Source organism: Muscardinus avellanarius (assembly GCF_963383645.1).
Source record: "Muscardinus avellanarius genome assembly, chromosome: 16".
Classification (NCBI taxonomy): Eukaryota; Metazoa; Chordata; class Mammalia; order Rodentia; family Gliridae; genus Muscardinus; species Muscardinus avellanarius.
The window spans coordinates 7504214-7521155 of NC_137802.1; the positions used below are offsets into that span (position 1 = coordinate 7504214).

Sequence of the window (16942 nt, forward strand, 5' to 3'; positions counted from 1 at the left end):
CAGATTTTGACAGGGTCTGTGTTAAAAATCTAAACATTTTCACAAGATTTTAAACATCACTGGGAAGCTGAATTTAGAGGAAACAAAATCAGATAAAAGTACAATGCCCGTGACAGCCAACATTATAACTGGGCTGTATGAGGTTGTTTAGAAGGCTAGGGTTAAAAAGGTAGACAAAAAGATTTTTAAAAATTACCCCCAACGTTGATGCGCTGATTTGAACATAAGTACACCAGATACTACGCAAGGGGGTACACTGCAAAAAGGTCATCTATTTACAGAGTGATTTAAAGACATTATGGTTTTCTTTATAAACAGATGTAAGAACAGCAATTGTCCACTTTTAAAACTCTGCGTTTCAGAATCCACTGGACTGCTTGTATCAGAGGCAGTTTTTCCCATTTTGACTCCAAATGAATTTCCATCATTTATCTGTGGCCCTGGATCTCCTGAAAAGTCTCTGGGCACAAGTTACAGGAGGGCAGACTTTCGACCTGCAATTAAAAATAAAACCACCAAACACTAGAGCCCCGTCCCTGGCGCCCTGCCCCGGCTCCCCTCCCTTCGTGAAGTTCAGTCGTCACTGTCCGACAGTGTCTCGTACTGTGCGGAGAGCAGCGGGGCGGGCTCGCGCTCCCAGATCCGGTTCTGCTGGTGAGGAGCTGCTTGGTTCACGGCAGAGGGAGCGCATGCGATCGGTGTTGGTGGCGTACTGCTGAGCATCCGCATGGTCAGAGGGTTATAAGGAAACTGAGTTGAGCCTGGCAAAACAAGTTAGGTTTCAGTGTCCTGAACACTTGCTGCGTCATCTAACCCAGCCTGTCGGGTGGAGTGCCTCAGGATTACTCTGCTAGCATGGTCTTGGGGCACCACGAAAACAAAAGTTGATATAACATGGACGGGCCAGGGCTCTGCCATCTAAGATTCTAGCTAATGCCCTGCAGTGACGAGTGCAAGGTTAGAAAGGATGAGCAGCAGAGAAGGGTGGGCCAGCCACCGGCCACAGGAGCAGGAAGCTCAGGCTGGATGTCCAGTGGCGCCTCCTGCCACCACGCTGCACACGGAGAAGCCGAGTGGAAGCGCTGACTCGGCCTGCTAAGTCCTAGGCCTGCCATTCTGCAACTATTTCAGCAAAACAACACAGATGCACTTAATAGTTTCAAAATCATAATCTAGAGATTATACTTCCTTTGTGTATCTGTTCACATATAAAAATATTCCCTTTATATGTGTATTTTCCAATGCTCATCTATTTACCTATTTTCTCCAAAGAACAATTATAAGCTGGGTGTGGTGGTGCACTCTTCTAATTTCAGCATTCGGGAGGCTGACAGAAGGATTATGTTTTGAAGACAGCCTCAGCTACTAAGTGAGGCCCTTTGCAACTCAGGGATACCCTATTTCAAAATAAGAAATAAAAAATAGGGCTGAGGGTATCCTTCAGAGGTTCCTGGGTTCCATCACTAGTACCGGAAAAAAAAAAAAAAAATTCTAGCCGAACTTGGTGATGCACACTTGTAATCCCAGTTACTTGGGGGGCTGCGAAAGGAGGACTGCACAGGTTCAAAGCCAGCCTCAGCTAATGAGCGAGGCTCTCAGCAACTTAGATCCTGTATCAAATTAAAGAATAAAAAAGAAGGCTGGGTGTGAAGCTTGGAGGTAGAATGCCCCTAGGTTTCATCACCAGTAACACACACGCACACTCCCTAAACACTTATTTTGCCAGGTGTGGTGGTGCATGCTTGTCATCCCATCCTAGTGCTGGGGAGGCTAAGACAGGAGGACTGCACAGGTTTGAGGCAGCCTCAGCTACTTAGTGAGGCTCTCAGCAACTTAGTGAGACCCTGTTTCAAAATAAAGTATAAAGTAGGTCTGGGAGTGTAGCCCGGAGGTAGAAAAGCTCCTGGGTTCCATCCCCAGTACCACCAAAACAAAACCCCCCAAAAAACACTTATTTCAAAGATCCTACGTGGTATATTTACTGCTGAATAGAATTTCTGTGTTTTACATCTAGGAGGATGGGACAGATTAGATTATGCTCTAACTGAAATAAAGTCTGGTTATACCACGAACTTTCCTGGCTTCAAAAGAAACGCATTCGTTGGTTGTCGGGAGGTGCGAGGCCGGCCCCGCAGGACACAGGCCCCTAGAGCAGGTTGCACAGGGGCAGCGAGTCAGGAGCACCGCTGCCTTCTGTGTTTCTAGGGTTGGTTTTCACTGTCCCTGTTTCTCACTCCTACAGCGTAAGAAACAGAAACTCTTAAGATGTGTGGTCTAACTGTAATTCCTTCCTCAAAGAGAAAGAAAGTTTTCAAACTAATACAAAATTTCTTTGCCATGGCATTAAAATTTTATAAGGAAAAGCCTTAAATTCTCCTAGTATAATATGAAAAAAAATTTTTTTTGTGGTACTGGGGACAACTCAGAGAGGCATTATACCTACTTCTGAGCTACACCTCTAGCTAGGGGCATTTTACCTTTAAGCTACAGCCCCAGCCCTATTTTTTGTTCTTTACTTTGAAACAGGGTCTCACTGAGTTTCAGAGAGAGCCTCACTAAGTAGCTGAGGCTATCCTCCAACTGCGATCCTCCGGTCTCAGTCTCCCAAATGCTGGCATTACAAGCATGCACCACCATGTCCGGCTCCTATTTTATATTTTGAAACAGGGTTTCACTATATTGCGGAGGGCCTCACCTTGCTAAGGCTGGTCTTGATCCTGTGATTCTCCTGTCTCAGCCTCCCAGGTAAGTACTGGGATAATTATAATGCCCAGCAATGATTTTTTTAAAATGTCTCTTTCTTTTCTTTCTCTTTCTCTCTCTCTCTCTCTCTCTCTCTCTCTCTCTCTCTCTCTCTCTCTCTCTCCCTCTCTCTCTCTCTCCCTCTCTCCCTCTCTCCCTCTCTCCCTCTCTCCCTCTCTCCCTCTCTCTCTTTGTGATACTGGGGTTTCTGGAAACCCTTTTACCTCCGGGCTACACTCCCAGACCTATTTTTATTTGGAAACAGGGTCTCTTAAGCCAGCGTGGCTGGCTTCAAACCTGTGCGATCCTCCTGTCTCCACCTCCCAAGCGTGGGGATTACAAGCGTGCGCCACCACGCCGGTGTTAAAATGCCCATTTCTGATTTTGATTTCTTAGTATTTTCTCTAAGAATGTCTACATGATAAGTCACCTTTAGGAATAGCACTTTATATTCAGGTTCAGTTCGTCAAAAATATCAAAACCAAGCCGGGCGTGGTGGCGCATGCTTATAATCCCCGCACTTGGGAGGCTGAGACAGGAGGATCGCACAGGTTCGAAGCCAGCCTCAGCTACTTAGTGAGGCTCTCAGCAGCTTAGACCCTGTTTCAAAATAAAATATAAAATGGGTCTGGGAGTATAGCCCGGAGGTAGAAATCCTCTGGGTTCCACCCCCAGTACTACCAAAAAACAAAACAAAAAATATCAAAACCATATTGTTTACTTGCTTCACAAATAGCTAACGTGTGCTACGAACCAGCACAGTATAGGAGGAAAATGGATGAGATTACTTTTCATAGCTCATTATTTATGGCATCAGACCCTGCACTAAAACTTGTGGGAGCCAGGCGTGGTGGCGCATGCTTATAATCCCAGCATTTGGGAGGATCGTGGTTTGTAGGCAGCTTCAGCTTCTTAGTGAGGCCCTCCACAACTTAGTGAGACCCTGTTTCAAAATAAAGAATTAAAAAAAAAAATAGGGCAGGGGAGTGTTATTCGGAGGTACACCCCAGACCTGGGGGAAAAAAATAATTGTGGGATTATATGCATTCAATTTCTATTCTGAAAAGTTGGAACCTAGTCAGGTGTGGTGGTCTAAGTACTTGGGAGGCTGAGACAGAGGGATCGCAGCAATTTAGCAAGGCTCTTGGCAACCTAGTCAAACTGTTTCCAAACAGAAATAAAATCAGGCTGGGCAAGTACCTTGGAGGTAGATTGCCTCTGGGTTCAATCCCCAGTACCAAAAAAGAAAGAAAACCGATAAAAATGGAACTTAGTGATACAGAAACGGGAATATAATTTTCCAAACCATATTTCTGATTTTTGAAGAAATAAGGGATGGATGTAAAGTGCTTCAGTCTTATTTTCTGACCGCTAAAGCAGGTTCCTTACCTGTTGACGAGGGCCTGTCTTCCCAGGCCCAGCCTTGTGTCTGCCTGTGGTAATCGCCTTCTGAATGCACAGAGGAGACAGAAGAGGGCCGCTCTGTTCCTAAGTAGCCTTGTCCAGGGATTGGAGATTTGGACTTCCTGCTGTTTGACTTGCTGATCAGCTTTGGTTTGCAAACTCCTCCTAAAAGTGCAATTTTTTTCCTCTTTTGTTGTGGTACTACGAATGGTACCTCCAAGCTACACCCCCAGCCCCATTTTTAACTCTATTTTGAAACAAGGTCTCACTGAATTGCAAAGGGCCTCACTAAGTAGCTGAAAAACCCCGATCCTCCCGTCTCAGCTTCCCAAATGCTGGGATTACAAGCGTGCACCACCACACCTGGCACTAAAAGTGAAGTTTAAGTGATTAATTACTGATACATGAATTTTTTTTTTTTTTTTTTTTGGTGGTACTGAGGATGGAACCCTTCTACCTCAGGGCTACACTCCCAGACCTATTTTGTATTTTTTATTTTGGAAACAGGGTCTCTTAACGCCAGCAAGGCTGGCTTTGAACCTGCGCGATCCTCCTGTCTCTGCCTCCCAAGAGCGGGGATTACAAGCCACCATGCCTGGCTGATACATGGATTTTTAAATTGAGACCTTATATACTATCAAAATGCTGGCTGTAATGGTAAGTGGAAAAATCAGAATGGTAGCATGAAGAATCCAAAAAAGGAACTAAACTCTTTACAAGTGACTGATTCCACTCAGACAAATGACATTTCTCAGGGAAGCATTGGAACTCGGTGAATACACGGGCTCTTCCTAGGGGAGGCAGCAGCCACTGGAGTGACAAGTGAGAAATGCTAACCTGAATGCGGCGAGGGGTCGCCTTCGTCTCTGCGGGTCTCGCTGCTGGTCACCACAGAGGTGCCGGCACTACCAGGCACAATGCCCACAGGCTGGGACAGGACGACTCCATGGTCTTCCACCTTGTCATCAAAGTTCCCCATGAGAGCCTTCCTGATGATGTCTTCTAGACCAAGATTACTGGCAGGATCAGCAAAAGAATGGCTTCTAGAGCTCACAGAGCCTGCAAGAGACAAGCTGCGTGTTCCTGGGCGAGCAGACCACACCCAAGTCTCTCGAACACCACTGAGGGCCAGGGCCATCCCAAGCCACACACAGGTAAAGGGAGGACACTTGTCATCTGAAGGAGCGTGTCACCCATGCTTGTTTTTGTTTTGTTTTGTTTTAGGTCTGGGGGTGGAACCCAGGGGCATTCTACCTCCGAGCTACACCCCCTGCCCTATTTATTCTTTATTTTGAAACTGGATCTCACTGAATTGCAGAGGGCCTCACTAAGTAGCTGAGGCTGTCTACGAACCACGATCCTCCCGTCTCAGCCTCCCGAATGCTGGGATTACAAGCGCGCGCCACCTCGCCCGGCTACCCATGCCTGTTCTTAAGTTTGGACTCTAGCCGGGCGTGGTGGCGCGCGCTTGTAATCCCAGCATTCAGGAGGCTGAGACGGGAGGATCGTGGTTCGCGGACAGCCTCAGCCCCCTGGGCTCCATCCCCGGTATTGCAAAAAAAAGAAGAAAAAGAAATGAGTAGACTGTGCTCATGTATCTTACTGAATCGGCTTCCCTCTGTGCTGCTGGCTGAATCGTTTCTCTGTTCCTTTTGCAGCTGGAGCAATTCTAGCACTCAACGGCTACGGTTCCCAATCTGTACTGGTAAATAGTTTGAGTCTTACCTGATGTGGTAACTGCTGGCAGATTGAAGATCTCAGTTCCGGGCTGTGCAGCTGCTATATTTGAACACAGATTTTGAGTTAATTGAATTGAGAGATTCATGTGTGAGTCTCAAAAAAATTCTGCAATAAAATTAATCTTTTCTATTATCTTAATTGCTTTTTTCAAATCTGTTATATAAAGATAAGATATATCTATTTAAACCAGGAAATAAATCCATGAAGTTGGAAATTAAAGAAGAGTAGTAAAATTCACAAAAGGGAAAAAAAACGTACAGCTGGAGGGAAATAAAAGGAAAAAGTCATTCTCAGGACTCCTTAGCACAGGAGAGAGCCAGGACTCTGAGGCGGCCGGTGGCAGCAGTGGGCTCAGGTACCTGCGACTAGGGTGAGGGAGGCCCTTGCTGTTTTCCTGCCTCAGCTAACTGGAAACTCTTCTTCTATTCTCAGGACATCCCAAGACAAAACAAAAGATTCAGCCTGTTGATTCTTTCATTTCTGCTGTGTGATTTATAACTTGCACAGTTTTTGGTTTTGTTTTTTATTTTGGTGGTACTGGGGGTGGAACCCAGGGGCTTTCTACCTCCGGGCTATACTCCCAGACCTATTTTATTTTATTTGGAAAGAGGGTCTCACTAAGTTGCTGAGAGCCTCACTAAGTAGCGGAGGCTGGCTTCAAACCTGTGTGATCCTCCTGTCTCAGCCTCCCAAGCTCAGGGATTACAAGTGTGCGCCACCACACCCGGCCAACTTGCACAGTTTAAATGAAAATAGTAGAAGATCTGGGAACTTCTTAAAAAGCAGAACGGGAAGGAATTTGGGGACATACATGGTATTCCCATCACTTCTTTCAACTTGATGCTGAGAATGTTAAAGGGAAAAAAACGATGCAGGAAGTAAGCGTGTGGCTAAACCAGTGACACCGGAGATGAGATGAGAGATGAACGGCAGGAGGCGGGGCTCTCCCAGGGAGCAGAGCCTCTGCGGGGACCATGGGCGTGTGCTGGGAACTAACCCCATCAGGGAGGCAGAGGCTGGCCAGAGGAGAGGATCCTCCAGGAAGAACCAGGAAGCCGGGGCCAGGATGAGTCTTCTCACAGGTGGCCCGGTGCCAGGGAGCCACCTGAGCCCCAGGTAACACAGACTCGCGGCCACAGACTGGCATAGAACCTACTCGTTCATTTGACAGAGTCGTCACTGGTTAAATTACAAAGAAACTACCTTATTGACCAAAATGGTCATATAAATATAATTTGACATGATTCAACTTCAGATCTTTGCTTAGAATGTATTCCTTCCTTTAGTTACAGAGTTTACAGTTCAGTGTGGTACTTCCTAAGGCCACACAAATCAGAATCAACAGGATAATTTGGTAAAAATTAAAAATTTCCAGCTGGGCGTGGCGGCACACGCTTGTAATCCCCGTGCTTGGGAGAGAGAGAGACAGGAGGCTTGCGCAGGTTTGAAGCCAGCCTCGCTGGCTTAAGAGACCCTGTCTCCAAATAAAATATAAAATAGGTCTGGGAGTGTAGCCCAGGTTCCACTCCCAGTACCACAAAAAAAAAAAATTTTTTTTTTTCTACATTCCTGGGGCTTTGTAACTCAGATTTAATAAGCACTGCAGTAACTCAGGTACACAGAGCTAAGGACCCCTGTGTAAGAGAATATGGCAACTGCTCAGAAAGGAAGGAAAAGAAGACCGATGTCTGGACTGTTCAGGAGGCCAACCAACGCCTAGGGGGTCAAGGACCTGGCAGGGAGCTTCCTGTGCAGGGAGGCAGAATGTGAGTTCAAGAAGTACGACGGCCAAGAGGTGCGGTCTACAAACATGACTGAAGCGAGAGCACGGCAGGAAGCCGGGCTCCAGAGGCATTAAAGTTACAGCCACCAGAGTGTCGAGATGACGGGAGAGGCCACTGCCGGGGAACAGTGTGGGGTCAGCAGAGCAAGACTGAAGCTAAGGAGACAAGAAATGGCAAAAGAGGCAGTGAAGAAACAGGAGCACATGGCTTCTACCAGCCAGGATGGGATTTATAAGAAGGAAAACGAGTGGCTCACTGAGTCAGAAGCTGCAGAGATAAAGTTGCCTTTAAAAGTGTTAGGGAGCAGGGCGTGGTGGCGAACGCTTGTAATCCCAGCATTCGGGAGGCTGAGACAGGAGGATCGAGGTTTGAGGTTAGCAGACAGCCTCAGCTACTTGTGAGGCCCTCTGCAACTCAGTGAGACCCTGTTTCAAAATAAAGAATAAGCCGGGCGTGGTGGCGCACGCTTGTAATTCCTGCACTTGGGAGGCAGAGGCAGGAGGATCGAGGCCAGCCGAGCTGATTTAAGAGACCCTGTTTCAAAAATACAGAAAATAGGTCTGGGAGTGTAGCCCAGAGGTAGAAGGGCTTCCAGGAACCCCAGTACCACCAAAAAAATAAAAAATTAAAAAATAAAAAAAAATAAAGAATAAAAAACAGGGCTGGGGGTGTTGCTCGGAGGTAGGATGTCCCTGGGTTCCAACCCCAGTACCAAAAAAAAAAAAAAAAAAAAAAAAAAGTGTTAGGGTTTTGTTGGGTGAGGTGACACATGCCTGTAATCCCAGTTCTGAGTCAGGAAGGTGTTAGGTTCGAGGACGGCCTCTCAGAAACCTAGGAGGTCCTGATCCTGTTTCAAATTAAAATAGGGCTGGCTGGGGTGTAGCTTTGAGGTAGATTAGAATGCACCTGGATTCAATCCCCAGTACAAGAACAAACAAAATAAAATAAGGTTTCTAAAGGGTAAAGTCACTGCTTCCTTGTTAGGAAAACTGGATTGAGCCAGAGTTGAAGCAAAGCTGTCTTGGTTGCTGGTGGCTTTGACTTCTCAGCTGTTTCCCAGCAAGAAATGAATGATGCCCTGCGGTCCTGGGACCACACCGTTCTTCAGTGTACACCTCCTTTCTTTCCACACTCAAGAGTTCTTAATCAGAAAACCGCAGGCGCTAGAGCAGGTGTATTAGTATTTGTCTTGACACAGCACACTTCGGCGCTGGTTAAAGGTTGGCCCTTCATTCACTGACAGACATGGGTGAAGCCATGGGAGCTGCTGCCAGGGATGGCACAAAACTCCAGGAGAGGAGAAACCAGAGTGGCTCCTTCATCTCACACAGGTATTTCTCTGTGAGAAATGTCCTTCCCACCAAGAGGGCGGGAGCGAGACTGGTGAGGAGGGGCACAGCCCACGCCAGGCAACAGTTCCCAGCCGCTGGCGCTCCGAGATCTGCACCTTATTAGTAAGTTATTAGTATATAACTTATTAGTAATAACTTATTAGTAAGTTATTGGTCTCTTACTAGAGACCCAAGCGCGTGGCCACGTGTGTCAGAGCCAGACGCTAGGGTAGAGCACAGACAGAGCAGAAGGAAAGACGCCAGGGTTCCCACAGGATGTAACTGGGGCACAGGGCACGTGAGCGGGCGGCAGGGCAGCACGCAAGTCCGCTCCAGGGCTCGACCCGGCATTCAGGAACAGCCTGGCAGGAGCTGGGGCCTGCGTGGAGCACAGCCTGTCACTAGCTATGGAACCTGCACCAGCTAGGGCCTCACTTTACACATCTATGAAATGGAGATATTTGTAGCATGTATGGTTGCTGTGAGGATTAAATGAATATATACGTGTGTGTGGGTATAATGTATATATATACACACACACACACACATTTAGAACAGTGCCTAGCGTGCAGTGCTAATGAACAAGTATTACTGATGTCATTATATTTTTAGATGGTAAGTCTACCAGAGTTGTTTAAGAACTGAGATCCAGACAGACGCCGAGAGGATAGAGTAGAGGATATGAAGCAAATACAGACTGCCTCGTCCTTTAGTAGAACTAGTCACGGTAAAAGCAGCACAGGGCAGAGGCATGCGCTACGTAGCCGAGAGGCCCTGAGGATACGCATACTCAGTGCACTGGAACTAAGCAGCGGGTTGCCAACCAGAACGCTCATGCAGCTGCAGGCTCAAGCGCGTCACGCAATTCTGTGTGATTTAATCACAACTTACTCAAAAGCCAAGCTAAATAAAATGGTCTTGGTAGAGAGCAAGTGAGATGGCGCGGGGAGTTTTTACAGAGAGAGACTCATGAAGGGCATCTCTTCAAATATTTAGGATGAAGGACTTCTCACGTGAAGATGACCCAACAGATAAAAACACTAAGATCAGTGAGTTTTCAGGGGGAAAAAACCCCGCCCAAAACAGCCAGGGAGAGTTCAGCTGACTCCACACAAAACACTGGTGCCCTAACTGAACGGCCTCGTCAGGAGCTGGGGACTGGCAGGCGCTTGGGAAGGGCCTTTCAGATCAGGTGTGTTGAGAATCTTCTGCCTTAGGAGAGCCTTCAAGCTCAAGGACTAAGCCGGGTATGGTGACGCACGCTTGCAATCCCAGTACTTGGGGAGGCTAAGATAGGAGGATCACAGGTTCTTAGCCAGCCTCACCTACTTAGTGAGGCCCTCTGCAACTTAGTGAGATCCTGTTTCAAAATAAAGAATTAAAAAAAAAAATAGGGCTGGAGGTGTAGCTCAGAGGTAGAATGCCCCTGAGTTCAATCCCCAGTACTGCAAACTCAAGGACTACAGGAGAGGCAATGCTGGCAATATCATTATTAAAGCATGTTTTATTTGGAGTTCATGAAAGAAATCCCACTTACCCATATCAGAGTCACCTCCACCAGAGGAGTTCAACTTACGAAAAATCTCCTGCTTCTTTGATTTAACCATGGGTGATGTGTTTTCAAGCTTGGTGAAGAATGAAGGCAAGTAGCTTATACTCCCTGGTGAGCGGGAATCATTCCTGTTAGGAACACAGTTCATTTATTATAATCATGGACTCCTAACCTTGGGGATGTTCTATCAGTGATAACAGTCGAGAGACTTGGAAAACTACCACTTTCTCACTCACTTTTATACTTGCAATCCTAACAACGGTGACCAAAGCCAGTTAGTGCACCACTTAACCTATTAAATCCAAGTTTCCAGCCAGGCGTGGTGGCACACGCTTGTAATCCCAGCATTCGGGAGCTGAGACCGGGGGATCACAGTTCGCGGACAGCCACAGCTACTTAGGCCCTCTGCAACTCAGTGAGACCCTGTTTCAAAATAAAGAAAAAAATAGGGCAGGGGATATAGCTCGGAGGTAGGATGTCCCTGGGTTCCATCCCTAGACCTGGGGGGGAAAAATCCCAAGTTTCCAATTCTGTGAACATTTCAATGAAATTGACACAGGTACATTTAAATAAATTGTAAATCAATCCAGAGCTCAGACATACTGATCTTGTATGTTGTAGTTAATTTAGGTTTTTTCGGTACTGGGGATGGAACCCAGGGGCATTCTACCTCCGAGCTACACCCCCAGCCCTATTTTTATTCGTTATTTTAAAACGGTCTCACGGAGTTGTAGAGGGCCCCACTAAATAGCTGAGGTTGTCTGCAAACCGCGATCCTCTGGTCTCAGCCTCCCAAATGCTGGGATTACAAGCATGTGCCACCATGCTTGGCTTGTATTTAAGGTTTTTTGTTTTGTTTTGTTTTGTTTTTTTTGCGGATCTGAGAACGGAACCCAGGGGCATTAGACCTCCGAGCTACACTCCCTGCTCTGGTTTTTATTCTTTACTTTGAAACAGGGTCTCACTAAGTTACGGAGGGCCTCACTATATAGCTGAGGCTGTCCGCGAACTGTGATCCTCCAGTCTCAGCCTCCCAAATGCTGGGATGACAAGCCTGCGCCACCATGCCCGGCTTGTATTTAAGTTTTTATAGGAGTTTCACATCTGGGACGATGGGAAAAAATGAGTTAAGGACACAGTTCTCAAAGATTAAATTGTAAAATTAGCATTAAAATAGAAAAGTCTAGAGCAGAGACGTAACGAATGAACAAGTGGCAAGTGAACATTCAAGGAAAAAACAGACAAAAGCTTATCACGACACTTTCATTCTAACGTCGCCAACTGCATATAATTACATATGTACCGGGCATTATTTTATTAGCAGTTTTTTGTTGTTGTTACTAGAGACTGAACTCATGCATGCACTACCATTGAGTGACATTTCCAGCCTGTTTTGGTAAGGATCTAGGTTGCTGGGATTCAGGTATGTGACACTGCACCAAGCAGAATCATTTTTAAATACTAAAATATCATTAATAGGCAACCCACCTATAAACAGCAAGAATTAATACAAAGCAATCAGTAGTTGGGCATGAAGAGAATAGCTAGAGTAGAAATAAAAGTGCCTCTTAGAGCTATTTCAAGTCACCCCATAGATATGTGGAAAAAAAAATTTTTTTTTTTTCCCCACACTGGGGATGGAACCCAGGGGTATTTTATCTCCGAACTACAACCCCAGCCCTTATTTTTTATTCTTTATTTTGAAACAGGGTCTCACTGAGTTGCAAAGGGCCTCACTAAGTAGCTGAGGCTGGCTGCAAACCTGGATCTTCCTGTCTCAGCCTCCTGAATGCTGGGATGACAAGCGTGCGCCACCACGCCCAGCTTTGGGATTTTTTAAATTGGTGCACTACAGTCTCACATCATAATGTGGATCAATGACAATGGCATATATTCACACCGTACTAGGCGTCCCCCACCCCGCTTTCTCTCTTCTCTCCCTCCCAATGCTGAGTGTACAGTTTGACAATATTATATTCACACAAATACACATAGTCAAATGTAGCTTTCCATTAATAAACCGCAGCCTTCTTCCTCTCCTACCCTTCCTTCCTAGCTTCGCTGAGGTTTCCTGATATGTGGAATTTAATGCAAAGGGTTTCAGATTTCATTGGTAGGTTCCTACACTAATCCATTAAATTTTTTTTCCCTCTTGGTACTAGGGATTGAACCCAAGGATTCAGAACTCAGGTTCTACCTCTGAGCTCTGTCTGAAGTCCTTTTATTTTGAAACAGGATCTCACTAATTTACAGAGGGCCTAAGTTGCTGAGGCTGGCCTTGACCTTGTGATTCCCCTATGTCAGCCTTCCAAATACAGGTACATGCCACCATGCCTGGCTCACTAAATGCATTTAAAAAGGAAAGTTTTCACTGGGCGTGGTGGCGCACGCTTGTAATCCCCGCGCTTGGGAGGCTGAGACAGGAGGATCGCGCAGGTTCGAAGCCAGCCTCAGCTACTGAGTGAGGCTCTCAGCAACTTAGTGAGACTCTGTTTCCAAAGAAAGTATAAAATAGGTCTGGGAGTATAGCCCGAGGTAGAAAAACCCCAGGGTTCCACTCCTAGTACCACCAAAAAATAAATAAATAAATAAATAAATAAATAAATAAATAAATAAAAAGAAAATTTTTCTAACAGCTCTGGGGCCACCAGATGTCTAGCTAGAGCCAGACCTGATAAAAGAGAATGTATGGAAGGAAGGCTAGTAATAACCTCATCTAGTCGTGTGGCTTCATTCGTCATTCAAACACAACCACACTGTCTGCCAAGAAAGACATGCTACAGAAAGATGAGTTAAGTCAGGGCACCAGCCTTCAAAAAAAAAAAAAAAAAAAAATCCTCAGGGGAAAAAGGGTAAATACCTAGCAGCCTGTAGTTAGACCTCAGTTTAAGACCCAACTTTCCCCTTCCCACCAGTCTGACCACAAGCAAATCTCAGCATCTGGAAATCAGCCTGAGTGTGGACGGAAAGGAATTCTGAGGCAGCATGAAGAGTGCAGGAGCCAGCGCTGCAGGGAGCTGGCCGCCCTGAAGGAAGTGGAGAGCAGTGCTGGCTGTGAGTGCTGCTCCTGTGAGCTTAAGCCAGGCCATGCTGGCAGGCACAGGGCGTGACGGCGCCGAGTCAGAGGCATCTGACCTGCAGAGGGCTGGACAGGGGGAGCGCTGTGCACCCAGCCACAGTGCTTATAAGCATTAGTGGTTAACCCCCCCTCCCCCAAGAAAGGAGGTTTTTGAAAAACCCAAGTACTAGGATCACAAATGCGCACCACCACGCCCGGAGTTAGGACTTACTCTTAAAGAGCAATAATGAACGTATTTTCTCTAACCTACTTAAATATTGCCATATTTTTGGCAACATCCATCAGCACCCACTTCCTGGGAACACACTAAGTGATCCCTAGAGCGCCGCCCTGACGCACAGGGAGCTCCTGAGCGCAGGCCGCCTGCCCGGGAGCAGGGCCAGGGCGTGTGGCTCACCTCTGCTCGGCAGGCTCCGCGCCCCTCTGCGACAGCAGCAGCATGCTGTCCTGCTTCTCGTGCACGACTGGAACCTGGGGCGGGGAGATGGGCTCGTAGGGCTCTGCAGGGATGTGGCTCCTCTCCGGAGACTTCCCAGGTCTGCTGCTGCAACAGAGGCAAGGTCAGCCTGTGTTCCCAGGCTCCCGTGGGGTCCCCAGGAGAACTGTTGGCTTAGGGCGGAGCAAAGGCTCTGGTTTCTATTGGGTTAAGTTTCTAGGAGAATTCTTTCTGTTCCTCAAATATTCTGTTCCCCACACCCACCCCTGCCTTCTCTAGAGTGCCACCAGTGTGGCGGCAGGCACGCTGTGCTCTGCAGGGGCCCAGCGTCAGACTTCTGCTGCCGCCAGCCCAGTGGCGTGCTGGCCGGGGCTGCTGCTGTGTGTTTGGGTCATAACTTTACCATTTTCTTTTTGGCAAAACTGGGGATGGAACCCAGGGGCATTTTACCTCTAAGCTACATCCCTAGCCCTATTTTGTATTCTTTGAGACAGGTCTATGTTGCAAAGGGCCTCACTAAGGATCCAAGGCTGACCGCGAACCTACCATCCTCCTGTCTTAACCTCCCAAGCGCAGGGATTAAAAGTGTGCGCCACTCTGCCCAGCTATTTCCTTACTTTTTAACTTAGCAAATTTGAAGCCGTATCTACATCTACCTTCCATGACAAAGAACTTGACTTACCTTCTCCATGCTTTGGTCCATTTTATTCAGTCTTTGTCTATTTCTATATTTCCACCTCTCTACCCATCCAGCCCAGCCCTCCTTCCCAGCCTTGACCAGCTGCAGCTATGCGATGTATAGCACTGACGTCCTGTTCAAGAGCTATGGAAAACTCTGTTATGTTTTGCTTAAAGAATTAAAGTCAGTTAGCCAGGTGTAGTGGCTCATGCTTGTAATCCCAGCGCTTAAGAGGCTGAGACAGGAGGATCGCACAGGTTCAAAGCCAGCCTCAGCTACTGAGTGAGGCTCTCAGCAACTTAGTGAGACCCTGTTTCCAGATAAAGTATAAAATAGGTCTGGGAGTACAGCCTGGAGGTAGAAAAGCCCCTGGGTTCCACTACCAGTACCACACACACACACAAAAAAAAAGAATAAAAGTCAGTTAATGGTGTTTCAGAACATCATGGATGACATGAGCATTTAAAGCACAAATCCAGCTAATCTCAGCAGGACCCTGTTCGGCAGTGCAGAGACCACAAGTGGAGAGCCAAGCACTTTCTTTTCCACAGATGCCAAGAATGACTCAGAATTTGCTACACACAGGATTTTACATCAGGTGTGGGCCACAACCTTGCTATGTAGCTTTCTGTTTTTCTTGAGTAACTGTACTTTTTCCTTTTTAGTTAAAAGAAAATGAACATGCTTTCATCTCATATTTGGATCACCCAGCTTCTTGAAATATTATGTCCAAGGTGTGCTTTGAAAAGAATCCAGTTTGAGGGTGGAACGAAGAAGGATAAAACACCACAACTGGCCGAGGATCCGCTGGGTGATGAGGACGCAGGGAGGCGGGTGTGTCTACTTTTGTGTATGTTCGGAAATGTCTGCAATAAAGTGTTTCTGAGCTAGTGCTCCAGTTTTTCATACATTCCTCCTGGTCTCGGCCAGCGCTGAGGGCTTGGGAGGTGAGAGGACCATTCTTGCGAGGACTCTCATTTCCTACTCTGTTTCATGGCTTCCACTCTGGTTCATCCACCCTTTGTGTATCTTTTACTTATTTTCCAGTGTTTGCTTTCTTGATATCTTGTTCCCAGCACTTTTATGAATTCCATTTGTTTACTCAACTGTAATTTAGGACATGCTAATGTGTAGTCTATACTCTGAACCAAAAACTCTGCCCCTCCCCTTTTTTGAATCCAGATAGAAAATCAGAAACCACACCGCTCTTTACCATGTAGTCAAGCCATGGACATGTTTCATCCCATGAGGCCTCTTGGTTTCACTGTCCTTCACTTACAAGGTCACCTTCCTACAGAGTTCTTACTGCTGACTCACAGGAACCACTGAGTGTCATAAATATTAATAGATCATTATTACTATTATTTCTTTTTTTGTGTGGTACTAGGGATTGTCCTAGGAGTGGTCTACCTCTGCGCTTCACCCCCAGTCCTATTTTATTGTGTTACCGACGCTGGCTGAGAACCTGCGATTGGCCTATCTGAGCCTTCCAAGTACCGAGATTACGAGTGTCTGTACGCCACCATGCCTGGCTCATTTCTGGCTTTGTGATAGGGTCTCACTGTGTTGCTTAGGTGGCCTGAAACTTGAGATCTTCCTGCCTTAGGCTCCTAGGTAGCTGGAATTACAGGTGTTCGCCACCACACCCAGTTTGAGAGATGATTTTGAAGGAGCACTCATGTTTTTGTAAGCTACTGCTGAACTCTACTTTTCATAATCAATCAACAGTGTAAAACACAAATTCTGAATATAGATTAAAAAGATAGTACCAAGTGCCCAGTGCATACTCCAAGAATAATAGACAAAGGGGGAAAAAAAGCCCACTTTATACAAATGAACTTTTTTGTCAACTGAACTTTTGACAAATGAACTTTTGGTGCAACAAATGAGTCCCCTACCTTGTAGATATATTTAAAAAATTTTTTTGTGTGTGGTATTGGGGATGGAACCCAAGACCATTGTACCTCTGAGCTACACCCCAACCCTATTTTTTTGTCCTTATTTTTATTATTTATTTATTTTGGTGGAACCCAGGCGCTTTTCTACCTCCAGGCTGTACTCCCAGATCTATTTTACACTTTATTTGGAAACAAGGTCTCACTAGGTTGCTGAGAGCCTCACTCAGTAGCTGAGGCTGGCTTTGAACTTATGAAATCTCCTATCTCAACCCCCCAAGCACAGGGATTCCAAGCATG

The 16942-nt window shown here is 46.4% G+C and overlaps 1 protein-coding gene across 3 annotated transcripts in view; it reads right to left on the minus strand.

Annotated features, from left to right (window-relative positions):
- Nucleotides 1-573: 573 nt before the first annotated feature.
- The window catches only part of NCOR1 (nuclear receptor corepressor 1), a gene marked incomplete at both ends in the record, with an annotated part of 127711 nt that continues 111342 nt past the window's right edge, over nt 574-16942 (minus strand). For all 3 annotated transcript variants that reach the window (XM_080714199.1, XM_080714198.1, XM_080714200.1), the window contains 6 exons: nt 574-761; nt 4132-4311; nt 4984-5205; nt 5872-5925; nt 10539-10681; nt 14030-14173. In XM_080714199.1, the coding sequence (XP_080570325.1) occupies nt 574-761; nt 4132-4311; nt 4984-5205; nt 5872-5925; nt 10539-10681; nt 14030-14173 (931 nt within the window). The remainder of the gene's footprint in view (nt 762-4131; nt 4312-4983; nt 5206-5871; nt 5926-10538; nt 10682-14029; nt 14174-16942) is intronic.